The 18,548-nt window shown below is 35.9% G+C and overlaps 1 protein-coding gene across 2 annotated transcripts in view; it reads right to left on the reverse strand.

Moving 5' to 3' along the window:
- rk (G-protein coupled receptor rickets) overlaps window positions 1-18,548 on the reverse strand; it is a 579,587-nt gene that overhangs the window by 37,151 nt on the left and 523,888 nt on the right. For both annotated transcript variants that reach the window (XM_069841552.1, XM_069841553.1), the window contains 2 exons: window positions 12,581-12,721; window positions 5,923-5,988 (listed from right to left, as the gene is read on the reverse strand). In XM_069841552.1, coding sequence (XP_069697653.1) covers window positions 5,923-5,988; window positions 12,581-12,721 — 207 coding nt within the window. The remainder of the gene's footprint in view (window positions 1-5,922; window positions 5,989-12,580; window positions 12,722-18,548) is intronic.

The raw sequence follows: 18,548 nt of genomic DNA on the forward strand, positions 1-18,548 counted from the left end.
TTGATAAATGTTGTTCTTAGGATGCTTTATAACGATGTAAAACAATTACGTCAAGATATGGAATTAGTTCAGGTTCTGAATATCTCAAATGATAATAGAGTTTCTTTGTTTGACATTCTACGATATACTCTATTTCATGGTCTTTAGGAATCTTGCTTTCTGACTTTTCCTTGCACTAAATGGTTTAATGTGATCCAGTTTTGAGTTCAAAATTATTTCATAACATTTCATTGTTTTATTAATTGCATTACAAAATGGTTAATGATGTGTTTAAGAGGAAGAAACCCAGTAAGGTAGAAAAAAAGCTTGAAAGTGACAGTCGAAAGAATGCTGTGACTTGTCATGTGACAAAAGTAGGAATATAAAATTAATATACCGAATTAAATTTTGTGGCTGAGTCTTGAAGAGTAAGTTACTTGTAAGTAAAAAAAAAATCATTAAAATGTGATAATAATTAAATTAGAAATGCACGTATGTTGTAATAATAGTTTAATGTAATTTTTACAGTAGTGTAACGGATCTCTTCGAAATATTTTAAGGTGCGATACATAACTTTTAGATGTATAGTACTTTTAATTCACTATTGCATAATAAGATAATATTAAAATGGATTTGAGGGAGGTAGGATATGATGGTAGAGACTGGATTAATCTTGCTCAGGATAGGGACCAATGGCGGGCTTATGTGAGGGCGGCAATGAACCTCCGGGTTCCTTAAAAGCCAGTAAGTAAGTAAGTAAGTAAGTAAGGAAAAATATTCTTACATTTGCATAAATTATGTTAGAAAGCTGAAGTTTTGTGTAGACGTTCATAACCTAAATATGTTAAAAGAAACTATTACTATGATAATTATGTAAAAATGTGAAAAGTTTTTACAGCATAAATTATTATTTTTAATTAATGATTTTTATAATTAAATGAAAAGAAAATTTTTTCATTACAACTAATCAAAGAACCAATATTATAATACTCTATTTTGAATATTGTCTTATGAGGATCTCCAATAAAAATTAAGCTAGTTATTTATTTCGTTTCTAAACACAGAACTGTCAGAAATCTTGTAAGATACTCAACAATGACGTGAAAGCAAACTGTTTGAGTTACTGAACTAATTAATAGCATCTTCAATCCATTACACATAATAGACTACATGTCTCATGGTGAACTCATAAAACCCCATCATTCATTCTTGGAAATCCTTTATTTTAATTAGGCCTACTTCTTTCAGTGCAATCCATTTCTTTTATTTTCCTAAACTTAATTCAACTGCAATAATTTCGGTATCTGATTGCTCTTTTTGAAACTCGATAAACGCTGAGTACGACGACGGCTTTAAAACGATTATGCTACCTCTCACTTACATAGTCCGTGGTCTCGTGATGGTTCCATTTTTCCACTGGCTATCTAAGTGGAACCGCTCTTCGTCTTATTTCTCCCGCTGCGCGTCCCGTTATGTAAAACTCTTCGAAATAATCCATGATTGGAATCAATCCATCAAGTGTGTCGTCCGTTGGAAGCTAACTTTTAGTAATTTTGAAATCTTGACTAAACTGAAGGATAACTATTCGTCCCTTACATTCTTTTCGTTTTAATCTTGTACATTCCCAATAAATTTTTCCTCCAGCACGCGGTCTTGCTCGATTATAACCGCCAACTATTTTGGCTATTTCTTTTTTAACTTTTTACTTCATTTGAATAATAACGTAATGATTCCTATACACAACTTTAATATTCAATATCAATTCCATTGCCATGGTTTCAGAATGAAACATTACAATATTGTAAACAATGCATAGGAAAGAACACTGTTAATAAGAAAATGGACATTATGAAAACTGGTTTACGAAAAAGGAGTAGGAAAAATAGATTAAGAAAAACAGATATTTTAGAAAATATGACAATTATGATAATTAATTAGGGAAAAATGCATTATGAAAAATGACCGATCACCTAAATCAGTGAGGGAGGTGAGACGGTATGGAACACCGCCACTGGTTTCTATGGCCAGAAAACATACCGTTAGTGAAAAATGACATACCGTCACTGAAAAAATGTGATCGTAAAAATTTGTTTATACATTTCTTCACAGCAAAGAGTACCTACTATCTGTTTGCTTCGTAAATCTATACCACAGCCTTCTGGAATTGTATTAGACACGCTTATTTGATAAGTTCAACCCCTGGAATGATTACAACGGTAGTATTTCAAGTATAGAAGGCTGTGATCTGTAGCTTGTGGTGGCCATTGTTGCCAATTTAGTGACTGTGTCATTTTTTGTTGCACTTTTTATTAATAATTAAGTAAGGCACTTTGAAGCTTTAATATTATTTTAAATGATAAGTCTCAATGGACATTGCAAAATGATCTAGTAAATAGCTGAAGAACTCGTAAATTGAAATTATTTTATTAAGAAATTTAATGTGTTACGTATGCTTCAAAGATTCGCGTTACTGACTGCACGAAACAATTTATTGCATACATCATTTATGTCTATCCTGTAAGGGAGTGGGTATGTCTTTTTTAAATCGAGGTATGCCAGAGGAAAATCTTGGGGTAGCCTCTGGTTTTTTCCCCACTTCCCTCACTGATTTAAATTACCACTATTCTTTCGCTCATGTACCAATTCGCCAATGTAATGTAAGAATCAGGTGAATTTAAGCTAGTTAGAGCCATCTATAACTGCACTTTTCCTTTATTAGCCTACTCGCTGGTACTTGACTGTTCGTCATTCACCCATATGAATCCCGTTGTGTAGACCGATTTACCGACAGACTCGTTGCCCAGAGTGTGCCATAGAAGGCTGGTCTGCGCTACAACCCTCGATCAGAGGAGAGAGTGATGGAGATTTGTTGGGATGTCACAGGGGAACCGGAGCTCTCGGAGAAAACCTCTATGTTACCTGGATCACGGGCTTTCCCAACACAAGTTATAAATCGCATCGAACGCGGATCCACAGGATTATGAGTCCAGCGAGTGTTCTGTGCTCTATCCACTAGACCACCAGCTCATAGCTGCCATACTGTTCATTTTATATTGTCACTTTCGTCTTGTCCTTGGTGACGTTGCTACAAATAAATGAGCACCATAACCTATCAATAAACTCTAAAATAACCAATCAATATCTATTACCTCACTCGTACATACACCGAATAAATTCACGTTTACGGAATTTTAATTATATTATTGTACATTTAATTAAATTCCCATATTTTAAAATTTTGATTATAATAAAAACGAATATTTTGTTATTCCGTTAACCCTGTCATTCATGTATAGTTATGAGTAGTTGACGTTAGATGGCCAGTCGTATATTTGTAAATAAATGTTTTCATAATATATGATACAAGTAAATCAAATAACTTATCTAAATAATATCGTGTATTATTGTCTGTATTTTATTAATGATTATACAGAGTGAGTCGTAATTGTGTACTATAAAATATTGTAAAGTATTCTATATTCCAATATAAACAGATTTTGTCGTATAAACATATAGCAGTGACGGCTTTGTTATCGAGGTATGGCATCACTGTGGGACGCGCGAGTTGGCGTTACGTCGAAGCTATTCATGCATCAATCGCTGACGACACTCTACAGTACACAGTAAGTACAATTATTATGACTGAAGAGAGAGAAACGCTAAATCAGTCAACAGCTGCTGCGTATTTTCACTTTCTGCAAACTGAACTACTGCAACAAACGGTACCACTGTCAACATGGTTGAACACTTGGCTGCTTCAAGATGAAGCATCTGCGCATTACCGTCGTGCAGCGAAACGTCATTTGAATGAACGGTATCCAAGCAGATGGATTGGACGCAACGGGCCTGTTGCATGGCCGACGCGAACGCCTAAATTCAATCCCTGCGACTTCTGGTTGTGAGGACACATGAAGGGACTAGTTTACTCTCAACGACACACCACGAGAGAGCTTCTGTTGAATGCAATTACGGCTGCAGGAAATACAATTCGAGGCATTGTTCAAAGAGCAAGACATTCAAGACGAAGGAGGGCGGAAATTGTGTTGTGAAGTGAGTGGTGGACATTTCGAGCATCTTCTATGAACTTGCAATGTCATTAAACGTCATTAAACAACACTCTCAGAAAAGTGCCTGTTCTTTTTTTCTAACAGTTCAAATCATTATCTCATAATGAAGCGGACACGACCATAAGTTTACATGAAAAAATGGAAGTTTATCAGTTGCGCGCACGGAACGTTTTTACCTGAATTTTGTGCATCAGCTGCGCGCTGCGGTTACTAGTGAGTACTCATCAGTTGCGCGCGGTCATTATATTTCAGCAACATTTTCCTTTCCATTTTATAGAGACGACTCTCTGCACTCATATTTGTGTTTCATGATTTTTTCTAAACTTATTTCCATTTTGTATTACCAAATTATGTCCCTTATAGCTGACTATACGCTGTAATCATGCGTAAGCGTTCAGCGTGAGTATGTCACAGGCGAAGAGTGATAATCGTTAAAACAATTCCCTAGTTTTATTTTCCAGGACAAATGACAAACGTCGAAGCATTTAAAGTACTGCCACACATTGTATATAAAAGTTTCAATAAGACTAGTGCCACCAACATATTCAACAATAACTTCTCAAACTAGTCTATATTACAGCTCCATTATCGATCTGATTAGTGTTGCCAACATATTCCATGAAAACTTTCAAACTGTTCGATGTTACCACCGAACCAAAAAATTGAAATAATTTTGAATTGTATTCTCATAGTTATGAAACAAAAGGTATGAATTCTTTAAGATTGTTTGAATCAAAATGCAAAACTGCTACAGTATTTAATTATAGTAGTAATTTAGGCCCAAGAATATATAACAAATTTATATTTAAATATCCTAATCTTGTCAATTCTAATAGTTCTAGTATTACATTAAAAAAAATATGTATGGATTTTATAACAATTGAAAACTTATAAATTTAAATTTATATATCCTTATTGCTTAGTAGACATAAAACAAGTTTGTATTATATACTCCTTAATTTCAATTCAGGAGTCCGCCTTTGAGCACGAGTTCTACTCTTTCAGGGGCGAGCTAAAGTTTTTCTGTTTATGTTATATTTTATGTTATAATTATTAGCAAAATAAATAAATAAATAAATAAATAAATAAATAAATAAATAAATAAATAAATAAGTAAATAAATAAATAAACAAATAAATAAACAAATAAATAAATAAACAAATAAATAAATGAATAAATGAATGAATAAATAAATGAATAAATAAATAAATAAAAATAAGAAATAAATAAGTAAAATAAATAAACAGATAAATAAATAAACTATAACTGATTCATTAACACGAAAAAGTCTCCTAGCGCAACTAATGTGCCTACGTGAAGAATGTCCACGCGCAACTGAATTGTTTACGTCGAAGCAGTTCGCGCACAACTGATTAATTTTTAATCCTTCCGCGCGCAACTGATATACACCCGAAAAAATATATTTCATTTTTAGTATAGAATATTCTGCACTATTTTATAGTAGACAATTACGACTCACCCACTAATATTCTATTCCCGAATTAGTCTTATTAAACAATACGCGAGGTTTACAATTTTTCATGACAAATTCACTCGCGCTCCTGAATTTAGGGACAAAATGGGAATCTCTTGTTTGATTATTAATCTCTGATTATTAATCAGACTACTCTGCAGATGTTTGCGTTCAGAAGCATCTTACAATGCAGTAGAGAACTAGTTGACTGAAAATGGCCGCTGAGTTAGTTTAATATAGATGCAAGAGTGTGAAAGACGCGGAGTTTTGCTCCAATGACACCATGTCTGTATAAAGTTTCTGATCAAAAGTTGTAAGTAGGGCAAACACACGGACACACAAACATCAGGGTAATTCTATTAGCCTACTTTCTTCTTCCTTGAACCATGACTGGATACTTACAAGACGCGCAGGTCCTTGCAGCCTCCCAGCTCCGGAACTTTGGTCAACTTGTTCGACTTCATATCTCTGCCAACACAACAAAAACATTTCTCAAACTTATTTTTTTCTTCCCTCGTGGAAAACTTTCATTTTCTTATTTCCTATGTGGCTGTAGTTTCTCCTGCTTAGGATGTAATAATAACTGTTGTTAGTTTGGTTCCAACTACTACAGACTGTTTTCAAAACAAATATCTGCTTTAAGTTTGTGTTGCTGCAGTCACACTATAAAAGAGAATTATATTAGGCAATACAAAAAGACGTATAATTAAAAACCAATTATTGTACCATGGGAACTGGCTACCCTACCCTAGCCTAGTTGCCTCATAAGTGGCGCCTTCTTGGTATCATTTGTGAGGTTCAGACCTGTTTTCGGACGGTTGAGTATACAAACATAAGAGCCCCGTCAGACGAGGCCACGTCTAGAAGCGCTGTCGCTCGTGAATAATGGATATAAATGAGGGCCTTCAGCCGCAGCCACAGCCACAGAATAGTGGTGCTGCAGGCGGTCTGAGCTGTTGGCTTCGCTGCTGGTGAGGTCACTAAAAGTGGCGCTTCTCGTCGCGATACCAGAAATTAGATGGTAGGTTTCATACGAGGGCACTGTTTTAGTGGCGCGTTAGTGGAGCGTCTGTGGCGCTGCTAACGGACGACTGTTGGGCCACAAATTCCTTGCCACGACAGTATACAGCCTATTGTGTTAAGGTGTCTTTTTTTTAGAATTTAATTGGTAATTCCTGCTAGAAGCTCTTGAAATGATTTCTTAAACATGTGAAAATGCAAAAGGCGAAGAAGAATGAGAGTATAGAAGAGTGTATAAAATGCGTTTTTACGTCATTTCGTCTCTGCCCCTATACGGAAGCGAGCCCAAAGCTTTTTATAGTCCTGGTGTAAATCATCAAATAAAGTGTGAAATAATTCTCGATTCTGTCTTCCCAAAACCAATGGATTGACCCAGACTCTTCTTATATTTTTACATCTATTCTTTCTCCGTATGAGCAGAGTTGTCGAAAGTACATCTCCCTCTATGTCCATATTCACTGGAAGACTGAACATTTTTCTACAAAAATTTAGTATATTAGCCGTGCTTCAAACTCTCGTTCGCATCACCACTAACGAGCCACTATAGGTATTCTACAAGCAAAACTCAGCTCAAACTCCTCGCGCCGCGCATGCTATACCCCTCTTACCCCCTGCAGTAGGCTTGAGAGCATGCTGGGAACGGGAGCACACGTCATCTGCGCGAGACAGTCACGCCCGCTGGTTTTTGCGCACTGAGTTTTCCTTATTGGATGCCTATAGTGGCCCTGCTAAGTGGCCTCGTCTGAAGGTGCCCTAAAACATGTAGCCTACAAGTGGACCGCAGTAACGGGAGATTTTGATTTGTGTATTTATGTTGGCACGACTATAACAATGCTACTTTATTCCCACAACAATGTCATTTAGTGGACATGGATAAATGGTCGGTGGAGGAACGAGCGTTTGCAATGAAATCATTTTACAAGAACAATGGTTATATAGAAGCTTCAAGACGATAGTTTTGACATCACTTTCAATTTACGGCGTCATGATCCCGTTCCGTCAGCCCACGCTATACAGATTTGTGTTGAGAAATTCTGAAAAACAGATTTTACACTGAGCAAGAAGCATCGAGGGCCAAGGAAACTGTCCGATACCAGAGAATGTCGAAGCTGTGAGGACGTTTTGCACGTGGAGTCCACAGCGTTCTGCACGGTGACATGTTTGTCACGCCGCAGGTAGGATATTGTTCAAATATTTATATTTCCACCCTTAAAAGATTAAGGTAGTCCAAGAATTGCAAGCTTGTGACTTCAATATTAATTACTTTTGCTAAACTGTATTTAGCAGAAGTGAGTCAAAATTAAAGTTTTGCAAATCTGGCTTTTTAAGTATAGCTTCCTGTGAAGCGGACTTGAACAATTTCAAGGGAAAAATATTTTTCCGGGGCCGGGTATCGAACTCGGGTCCTTTGGCTTAGCGCACCAACGCTCTACCGACTAAGCTACCAAGGAACTACACCCGACACCATCTCAATTAAAGTTTCTTGTAAAATCTTTGCATGTCAGAAGAAGCTCACTTTCATATGAATGACTGCGTGAATAAACAACTTTAGATAGTGGGCTAGAGAAATCCTCGCCATTTACATAAATATTTTTGTCGAATAAACTGGCGAAGTTCCCTGTGAATGAATCAGTCTGATTTCAGACAGCTCATACTGCAAGAATATCGGTCGCCGCTGTACGGGCATTGTTTGGAAAACATACAATTTATAGGAACGGAGATATTCTTTGGCCAGCGAGATCACCAGATCTTTCTGCGTGTGATATATTTTATAGTGATTCCGGAAAAGCGGAGTGTTTGCACGTCGTTCTCACATTAATGAATCAAAGGCTAAAATTCTTGAGAGATTCGCTTTAAATCCATTGAGATGTTGCAACGGGTTATGTGGGAACCTGTATTCGCAAAGACAGGAATGCGTACACAGAGAAGATGTCCACCTGAAAGATGTAATCGTCAATTGCCGTGAGGTAAGTGATGAATGACGTAATTCTAAAATTTCAACAACAACTGCCTTATGAAAATTCTATGCCTTTAAAGTAGCATCATATTCCATTACCGCGTGCTACCTTGTATTTGTTAAAGCAATTCGTTTTCACGTATAGGTACGTGTTATATTCGTAGAAAGAAAATCAATTGAGTTCATATTACATATCAATGATCATTACAGGCAGGATATTCATGCAAATGTTCGTAAGTAATGTCTGTTGTTTTTTTTTTTGTTTTTTTTTTTTTTTTTTTAAGTTTGGTGTTTTATAAGACTAATAATTTTCTTTAGTTGGACAATGAAATTTATTGCACTCTACGATTAGGGACCGTATATTTTCCCAGGACGTACGGAGATAAGGTTAACTGTTCATAGACTATATTGACGTGACATCATATTTGACGAGGACCATAGCATTTTGTTTGTGCTGAAATTTACTTTCTAATCAAGATTCAAAACTAGACTTCATAGACTGTTTAAAATTCATTATAATGATAAAGACTGATATTACGATGATGTGTCCTACACTTTAAATTATTTCTTCATTCATTTAGCCTAAATAATTTATTTCTACTGGTAGAATCAATATTATAAGGCCTTTTCCACTCAACCATATAAAAATGCAGAGCAAATATAAACAACAACAACACAGATAACAATGGAATAATAACGATGATATAATAATAATAATAATAATAATCATCATCATCATCATCATCATCATCATAATCATCAATAAAATAGCAAAATGTAGACGTGTTTAGTGACATGTAATTTGAAGAGTTAAATAATTACAATTTAGTTTTACATAAGACAATTTGTATCAAAGAAATTATATTTCATAATGAAGGACAATATTGATATATGAAAAATAAAAATCATATTACACAAAAGTTGTATTTGGAGAAAGATCATATTCTGGAGACGAAAAACAGCCTTTTTCACAATCGGCTTTTGAAAGTATCAATGACTAAAGCCCCTTTATATACTATTATATACTATTTACAAAATAAGTCGGCTGTAAGATAATGAAATAAAATACCTTTCATTACAATCACAACACTGTACTTAATAGTGTAAATAATGTTTGATCAATGTAGGCCTGCATTCTTTATCATAGTATAAATATTAAAAATAGCGTATTCAAGTGTACATAGTTTAAATCAGTGGAACTCAAACTTTTTTGCTAGCATACTCCCAATATATATATATATATATATATATATATATATATATATATATATATATATTTTTTTTTTTACTTTCATACCTCCTAAACTGAATTACAATTATATAAGTCAGTGGGATGCGTACCCCTTGAGACAACCCCGCGTGCTTCTGGTTGTATGCGTACCATAGATCGAATACCACTACTTTAAATAATATAAATGGTAGATATTAGTGTAATTATTGTTAAAGTGGTCTATGTTTTGTTGTGCCCAACTTGACAAAACAAGATTCGTGTGAGCAGACAGAAGCATTCCGCTTGCTACATGCACGCAGTCATCCTTTACAGTGAAAACTCCAGTCCTTGTAGCGTCCTGGGACAAAGTACGATCCCTAGTTAATACTGCGTATTGTGACCATGTGACAGTCGACAACTTTTAATTCAAAGAATATAAAATAGAGGCAATAAAGTCTGAGATTACAGTCCTTCAAAAGCACTATTTTAAGGCTACTGCCACGACTCGAAAAATATATGAAGTCATGGTTAAAGGTATCGTTAGTGAGCGTGTAGCACAACGATGGTTCCACCGTTTCAATATGGAGGAGACATTAAATATATATAACGTCTTGGAAATCCTGATGTATGGAATGCAGAAAATACACGCAGAGATTTCAAATTTTAATCCAATAAAAGTACTCTAGGTTGTCAGAAGAACTTTATTCTTTAAAATATACAATACACGGTGTTCCATTCAAACCTCCCTGATTTCAATTAATCATTGCTAACAAGGTATGCGGATTTATGAAATGAGACTGGTACTAAAAGAAAGAAAAACTCAAAGAATTTGTATTTCATTTGTTTGAAGTTGATTGTTTTGTCACTACGTTGCGCAATAATCCCAAAAGCAAAAATGGCGACTCCACAGCAACGCGGGCAAACGGTGGTGTGGTATGCGGAGACGAAATGCGTGATTTCAACGCAACGAAATTACAGATGAGTGTGCGGAGGAGTCGCATCTGATGCAAAATCAATTAGGCTCTGGTTCAATAAGTTTCTTGCGAGCGGCAGTGTCCTAAACAATCTGGTGGAGCTCTGCGTTCGTGACAGAAGAAAAGGCGGAAGAAATTCGAGCGGGATTTCAGAGAAGCCCGAGTAAATCCATTCGTCAGGCATCAAGGCAATTCAATGTGCCGCCGACAACTGTGCATCGAATTCTACTTAAGCGGCTGGGTTGATGAGTTTCTGGCTGCTAAAATTTTGGTTTGCTCGTAATTGCTACTCTCCGCCGAATTCTTCGCATCAAAAATCAGAAACTGGTACCTTCGCGTGGTAACAAACTTAGCAGAAAAGTGGGTCAAGACCAAAGAATCTAACGACCTTTATTTTGAAGATTAGATTAATTTCTTGTCGCAACACTAACTAACATTTTGCTCCAAAAACGACATTACTTGTGATACATTATTATGTGGCATGAACAGGATATTGAGAGGAGCTTCCAGGTTATAATGTCCATAACAAAATGTCCACAAGTACAAAAGGTCCACAAGAAAATGTCCATAAACTAAATAGTCCAACATTTAAAGTCCTACATACAATTTGTCCATGGAGTAAAAATCCCAACATCTATGTGGTCCACCATATTATAAAGCCCATCATACGAGAAGGTCCATCATACGAAATCAATTTGAGCTTTTGGCAGAGCATGGAGTCATTTGAGGCTTAGTATATTGCCTAACTGCAAATAAGACTGAAAATACTTAGCGCACTATAAGTAATGAGATAAAAAAAATTATTCAGCACATTTAAATCTCACTTGCTTGCAATCCTACCTATACAATGTCTGATTTTGAAATCGCCAATATGAATGCTTGTCGACTGGCATTCCATTAGGCAGTAGTGAGTGAGTGTCTTTTCCACTTCAGTCAAGTAATATGGAGAAATGTAGTCAACAGGGATCTGAGGGCACAATATTTGGATACTGAGAATCCTGAAGTAAGAAACCAAATACAGGAAATTATGGGATTGCCGTTTATTCCGCTAAATGACTTGCAATTTGTTTGGGATTTATTAAATGAAAGATTTGTGGACGATATCTTGGACTTAGCATATTACATTGAAATTACATATATTACTAGTCATCCAGCAAGAGGGCAAAGGTGAGCATTTCCCCATAGATTTTCTCCTGAGACATGGAACGTCTATGAATTAGTAATTAATGGCGGACAGCATACGAATAATGTGGTTGAAGGATCCCACTCCCAATTCCAACGACTTGTGGTGGCACATCACGTGAACATTTCGCTAAACATTAGCCATTTCCAATAACAGAATCGGAAACAGAACATTTAGTAACCCAGGTCCTTAAGCTGCCAGTAAATAAACGGTAGCTTATATCAATAATCAAACGAGAATTTTCAACATTGTCGGTAATTACCAAGATTAAAAGATAGGAATGAAATTTTTCGATATCTTAGAGCGATATCATACCATTTGAAATTATAATATAGTGATCCTCAAGATGAACAATAGATGTATCTTTTGTATTACGTAACATAACTGAAATGACAAACAATTTTTTGGCACATTCCTTGCAGTTTTCCTTGTCGGACATTTTAGGGAAATGGACGAATTTATTTGTGGACATTTTAAAACGTAGGACATTTTTAAGAAGAGGACTTGCTGACAGTGGACGTTTTCAGGTAAGGACATTTTTATGGCGTGGATGAATTTTCTATATGGACATTTCTAAACGTTGGACATTTTCGTAGAGAGGACCTATTGCAAAGTGGACCACATCTCACTTAACCATTGAAGAAACAAGGCTAATTAGTACTATGGGCAAATTATAGTGAACAGTGTTGGTAGGAACAGGACTTGACGGCACTCACAGGCTCTTGAGGTGCGGGCAGGTGGTGCACAGTGACGCGGGCACCGTGTCAATGCTGGCGCGGTCCAACCGCAGAATCTCGAGGGCTGACGTGCCGTTCAGACTGGGGAACTCCGTGAGCTCCCGCGCGTCCGACAGGATCCTGCGGGACAACAAAAACAACAATAACCATCAGCAGAGAAATGTGCAAATCCAACAGACAATGCGGTTATTTGAAAGACTGATTGTGCAAAAGTACCCATTTACATTCCTCAGCTTTTCAAATGAAAGATGTGTCCCCCGAGGAAAGGGATGTGTGTTTTTAAATCCAGGAAATTGAGTTCCTTGTGTGAATATTATTTTATGCTCGACCATGCCGAAATGTAGTAATTATACACCTGGTAGCAGTCCTTTAATGCATGTCATTGAAGTACTCCTACCCATTAAAGTACTGGTGTTCAGCCAATGACAAGTCAGCTTACAGGTGTTCAGCCAATGACAAGTCAGCTTTGTACCGTTATAAAACCGCAAATATCGATTATTCTCGGATATGCAATCGAAAGAGAATTAGCGAAAAGTCACGGAGGCTTGAAATCCAATACTGTCGCAGAAGGTTATGTTCTGTTACTATAATAATTAGAGTTAATTGTAAATAATATTCAAATAAATTCAATTTGTCATCTCGTTTTTCAATTCTAAATCAAATTTCACGTTATACCAGAGTAATCTTCATCTTATTCTGTGCCAAGGTCAATGAAATTCGGCCTCGGAAAAAATCAATACTTTCGCGGTTGCGCACATCTCACAATTCAGGTCAGTTCGCACATAACCATAATTTTGAATATTTTCAAGTTAGAAATATGGTCGAGCATAAAAAGTCGTATGAAACTTGCCTATAATGGTAATTAAGACGCTCGTATGAAAATTATGAAACTCGCTTGCGCTCGTTTCATAAACAACCATACTTGCGTCTTAATTACTGCCATTATAGGCTCGTTGCATAATGTACTATTAAGTTATTGGCGATTATATTGTACATTGTTTAATGTATAGGATTAGTCAAAAGTCAGAAAATATTTTAGAGTTCTCTAACTTTGTTAAGGGGAATGCAATTGCCTATCTTAACAACTTATGTCTTACATAAGGAACTTTATGTCGAAAAGTATTGAAACTAGACAGTCGATTCTTTTACAGCTCATGAACACATAACTTGATTTCATGCGTAAACACTAGTTTTTTTTTTTTATTCTTTCCTTAATGGAAAATAGTTTCTCCCCATTCGTATATTTTTTCAAATATATTTTGTACATTAAACCCTCTAATATCTTCAAGATTTAACAAATTTCAAAACCAATGTTTTAGTATACTGTACTGTACCACAAGAGATCTTTATATTCTTCATCCTATACAGTTTCAGTTGGTAGAAATTGGAGCTCGCTTCCGGGTGATGTAAGAGGTTGTTGGAGAATAACTTCATTTAAGTCAAAATTACATAAATTCTTACTTAACAGATTAATTACTGATTAATATTTGCTACTTATAATGAAACAAACATTTTTTCCATTTTTATTATTACTATTAATTTCTCTAAATATGATACAAAACCTTTAAAGACAAAAATCTCATTACATTAATATTCTCATTATATCAATATATTTTAGATTTATATTTTGCTCCCTGTAACATAGTTCTAGTAAACTTCTATTAAATTAATTCTCATCATTTTAACCAACTAGCTATCTCAACTTAATTATAATTCTTTACATATTGCACATAGACTGAATTGAATTACATTAGCTCATAAATTAAGTTATTACTTTTTCTTATAGGTTTTATCTCAATTTAAATAAACATGTACTAATCGTTAAAACTTAGCTGAAGAATATTGCTGGAGAATCTTTTAAGTGTATTGTAAATATCCACAATTTAAATATGTATGTAACTACTGCATTGTTTAAGGCTGGTTGAGTGGAAGAGTAGGCCTTACGCCTTAACTCTGCCAGCGAAAATTAAACATTCTATTCTATTCTATTCTATGTAAAACATCTAAATATATAATTCCTAAATATTTCAGCTTCCTAGATTAAATAGAAGCTGAAAAAGGTTCCCTTTGTATGATGAAACTGAACTTAGAAAATTAGCATTAAAATATGACTTGTGTATCTATACTACGACAAAAAAAAGTATAGATGCAATTTTAATATCGTTATAAGTGATATAACATTTTAAAGAACAAAACCCAAATAATATATTGGAAATATAATATCTCGCCTAAATGTATGAAGAATGAGCGTTGAAATACAAATTTGTGTGAAAAAATTAAAATGGATAGAATTTCTGTATAGTCATATGTGATATGCCATTTTAAAAAGGAAAAACGAAATAATATATTGGAAAAATAAACTAAAGACGCACCTCAACAAACTAACATCAAGTCATTTGCTTCAGCCACAACAAAAATTAGTCGTCTTAAACCAGTTCATCGGCTCAACTTTAATATATCCATTTCAAACTGCATCTGTGGATCTGATCCCCAAACAATTCCTCATTAAAGCTGACAATATGATTAAAAGCGCAGTAAAGGAAATATTACAATTACCAGGTGACACTCCTAATAGCATGATATATACAAGTACCAAATACAAAGGATTGTCAATGATGCGCGCTAAATGGGAAGCCTATCTGCAGCAACTCAACATCAATACTAAGCTAGAACACCTAAATGACCAGCACGTTAATGCTGTACGAGACTACGAAACTATAAGAACCCGTTGCTTGTCGGAATTGCAAGTGAACAGAGATGAGGCTACAGGATCCGTGAAGCAATTAAAGCAGCATCTTCGGTACCGTGAATTTAAAACCTGGTGTGCATACCCCCAGAAAGGAAAAGGAGTTGTATTGTTTGAAGAAGTACCTGCAGCCAACTCGTGGATCATCAAGCATGACGGATTATCAAGTTCTGAATGGAGAGAAATGCTAAAAATGACTGCGATGGTGGCACCAGTACGTTCTCTCCCTGGTCGCTCTACAGCCACAACCCACTGTAGGCACTGCAGTGAGTATGAAACTTCACCACATGTGCTTGGGAGTTGCCCACAGGGAGAAGTACTCAGAATAAAACGTCACAACAACATACGTTCTATGATCGCAGATGCACTTCGATCCAAAAATCTAGACGTTCACGAGGAAGTTCATTGTATTGCTGATAGTGGAAGCAATCGTAGGATCGATATTATAGCTATAAATAGGAATAAACAGACAGCCGAAATAATTGATCCTACCATCAGATTTGAAATCTCAGCCACTCAACCATCTGAAGTGAACGAAGAGAAAAAGAAAATCTACGAGCCCACGATTCAGTACCTATCGGCGAAATACAACATAGAGAAAGTCACAGTTACCGGTCTCTTCTTCGGAGCGAGAGGCACCATCCCGAAAGCCTTTGTAAAGTGGAGGGAAAAATACAAGCTGACGAGAGATCTTCAAGATGCCATCGTCACCACCATAATAAAATTTTCTGTAGCGATATTTCGTCAGCATCTTTATGGTGTACATTCAATTTAAATTACACTTGGTTCTATTTTTTTTTCTTATGTCTTATTCACTTTTGTCTGAAACCTGTTTATATAATTTTTCATTTTAAATTTTATTGTGAGCTATTCTGTGTCGCAGGGCAAACCCAAAATATTGGGTCAGACTACTAAATTAAATTAAATACAAATTTTCACTCTAAATACAATTTTGTTGCCCATTAAGTAGTAAGTTTACAACGGAAGGGGGGGGGGGGAGTAAGGAGTTTTGTTAATAAAAGAATGGGATATAGTCAGATGTAACAGATTTCAAAACAGATATGGTCACTATTTTTCTCTTCTATCATTAGTAGCCTCTCTTCATTCATTCATTCATTCATTCATTCATTCATTCATTCATTCATTCATTCATTCATTCATAGTGTTGTACCCAAGGGCAGGTCTTTCACTGCGAACTCAGCATTCACCAGTCTTTCTTATTTTCGATATATATATATCAAAGCAATATATGTTGCTTTAAAGGCCCTGAATAGAAGAAGTTGCTCCTGATGCCACCGAAACTCACTACAAGTTTTCGGGTTTTGTAGGTCTTTTTTCAGTATAAAGTAGTTGGATCTCCTAGCTCATGCTAGGCGTGAAGGTTTCTCAATCGCCCGGCAGAGAAAATTGTGTTTAAATTCAGCTCCTGTACCAGGTATGTACTGAAGTTCTTTAAGCAGTTCGCTAAATGAAGAAGAGGATGATTATTTTTGGCCATATTTCTTCGAAAATTTTGAAGTAAACAGGAAATCAGCAGAAGTGAAAGCACAGTTTTAAACATATGAAATGCTATGCTAATGAACAGGCTTAAATTATCACAAAAGTTATCAGTAAAAGCTTGACATGTTTGTAGTCAGAGAATTAATCATTCTAAAGCTTCATAATAAAAGTTGTAGGTCTACAACCCATGAAGAATATATCAGTACACTTTCACTACCGGTACTTCATCGAGTTCGAATTTCTTAATTTTTTTTTTTACCACTTGGTTAAGTTAGATATTCTGGTAGTCATTTATATTTTTTCTTACCTATATAAGTCTAAGCCTAGATATCTGAATCCGCGATTTTTTCTTCTCCTTAAACCATATTCATTAATGAATGTTGGCAATCAGGTTGGCTAAAGCATCATGATCTCTTTAGATGTCCGGAATAGCTCTTGATGTAGGCTAAATCTGTCCATTACTTATTCATATACTGCACACTCAAGACACCTCTCGTCGACCCACTATCTTCTTCCAATTCAATTTTACCTTCTATGATGAATTAAGGCAGATAGTATTTTTACGTTAGTATGTCTTTGTTCCAAGGACAATTTATGAGAAAATCTCATTTTATTTGGCGTAACACAAAGTTCAAGAAGTGTCCGCTAGATATTACACGTGCCAAATCACACACGTGCTGCCATCTGCCAAATGTTGCGTGATCCACTTGTAAGTGAATAAGCGATGAACGTTATGTAATAAGCAACGTCACTTACTTATTTACTGGCTTTTAAGGAACCCGGAGGTTCATTGCCGCCCTCACATAAGCCCGCCATTGGTCCCTATCCTGAGCAAGATTAATCCAGTATCTACCATCATACCCCACCTCCTTCATATCCATTTTAAATATTATCTTCCCACCTACGTCTCGGCCTTCCTAAAGGTCTTTTTCCCCTCCGGCCTCCCAACCAACACACTATATGCATTTCTGGATTCGCCCATACGTGCTACATGCCCTGCTCATCTCAAGCGTCTGGATTTAATGTTCCTAATTATGTCAGGTGAAGAACACAACGCGTGCAATTCTGTGTTGTGTAACTTTCTCCATTCCTCTATAACTTCATCCCTCTTAGCCCCAAGTATTTTCACCAAATATTTGACCCTTAAATTGGTCAGATGGGTGTACCAGTCGGGGAAGATACTTTATATAGCCTACATTTCACTGATGATCAAGTGCTGATAGCGGCAGATGAAGAAGATTCCAGCTATATGTTTCGTAAATTGAGTGAGGCTTATAAGGAAGGGGGCCTATCAATTAATTTCAAGAAAACAAAATACATGGTTGTGGGTAGTCGCAGCAAGGTAAATTTAGATACTGGGGATACACAAATAGAAAACTCTGAGTCATTCAAATATTTGGGTGTTACCCTCAACAGTCAGGCCAAAAGTGATGAAGATATGAATAATAAGATTGGTCAAGGAAAGCGGGCCATAAGACAATTAAATACACTCCTGTGGAATGACAAGGTAACAAGGAAAACCAAGACAAGTATATATAAAACTATAATAGAAAGTATATGTACCTATGGCTCTGAAACTTGGGAAATGAGAGACAGGATGAAGAAGAAATTGTTGGCTTTAGAAATGGATTACTGGCGCCGTAGTTGTCAAATTTCGAGGATGGACCACATTAGGAATCAGGATGTCCGTAATATAATGCA

Source organism: Periplaneta americana, chromosome 12 (genome assembly GCF_040183065.1).
Source record: "Periplaneta americana isolate PAMFEO1 chromosome 12, P.americana_PAMFEO1_priV1, whole genome shotgun sequence".
Classification (NCBI taxonomy): domain Eukaryota; kingdom Metazoa; phylum Arthropoda; class Insecta; order Blattodea; family Blattidae; genus Periplaneta; species Periplaneta americana.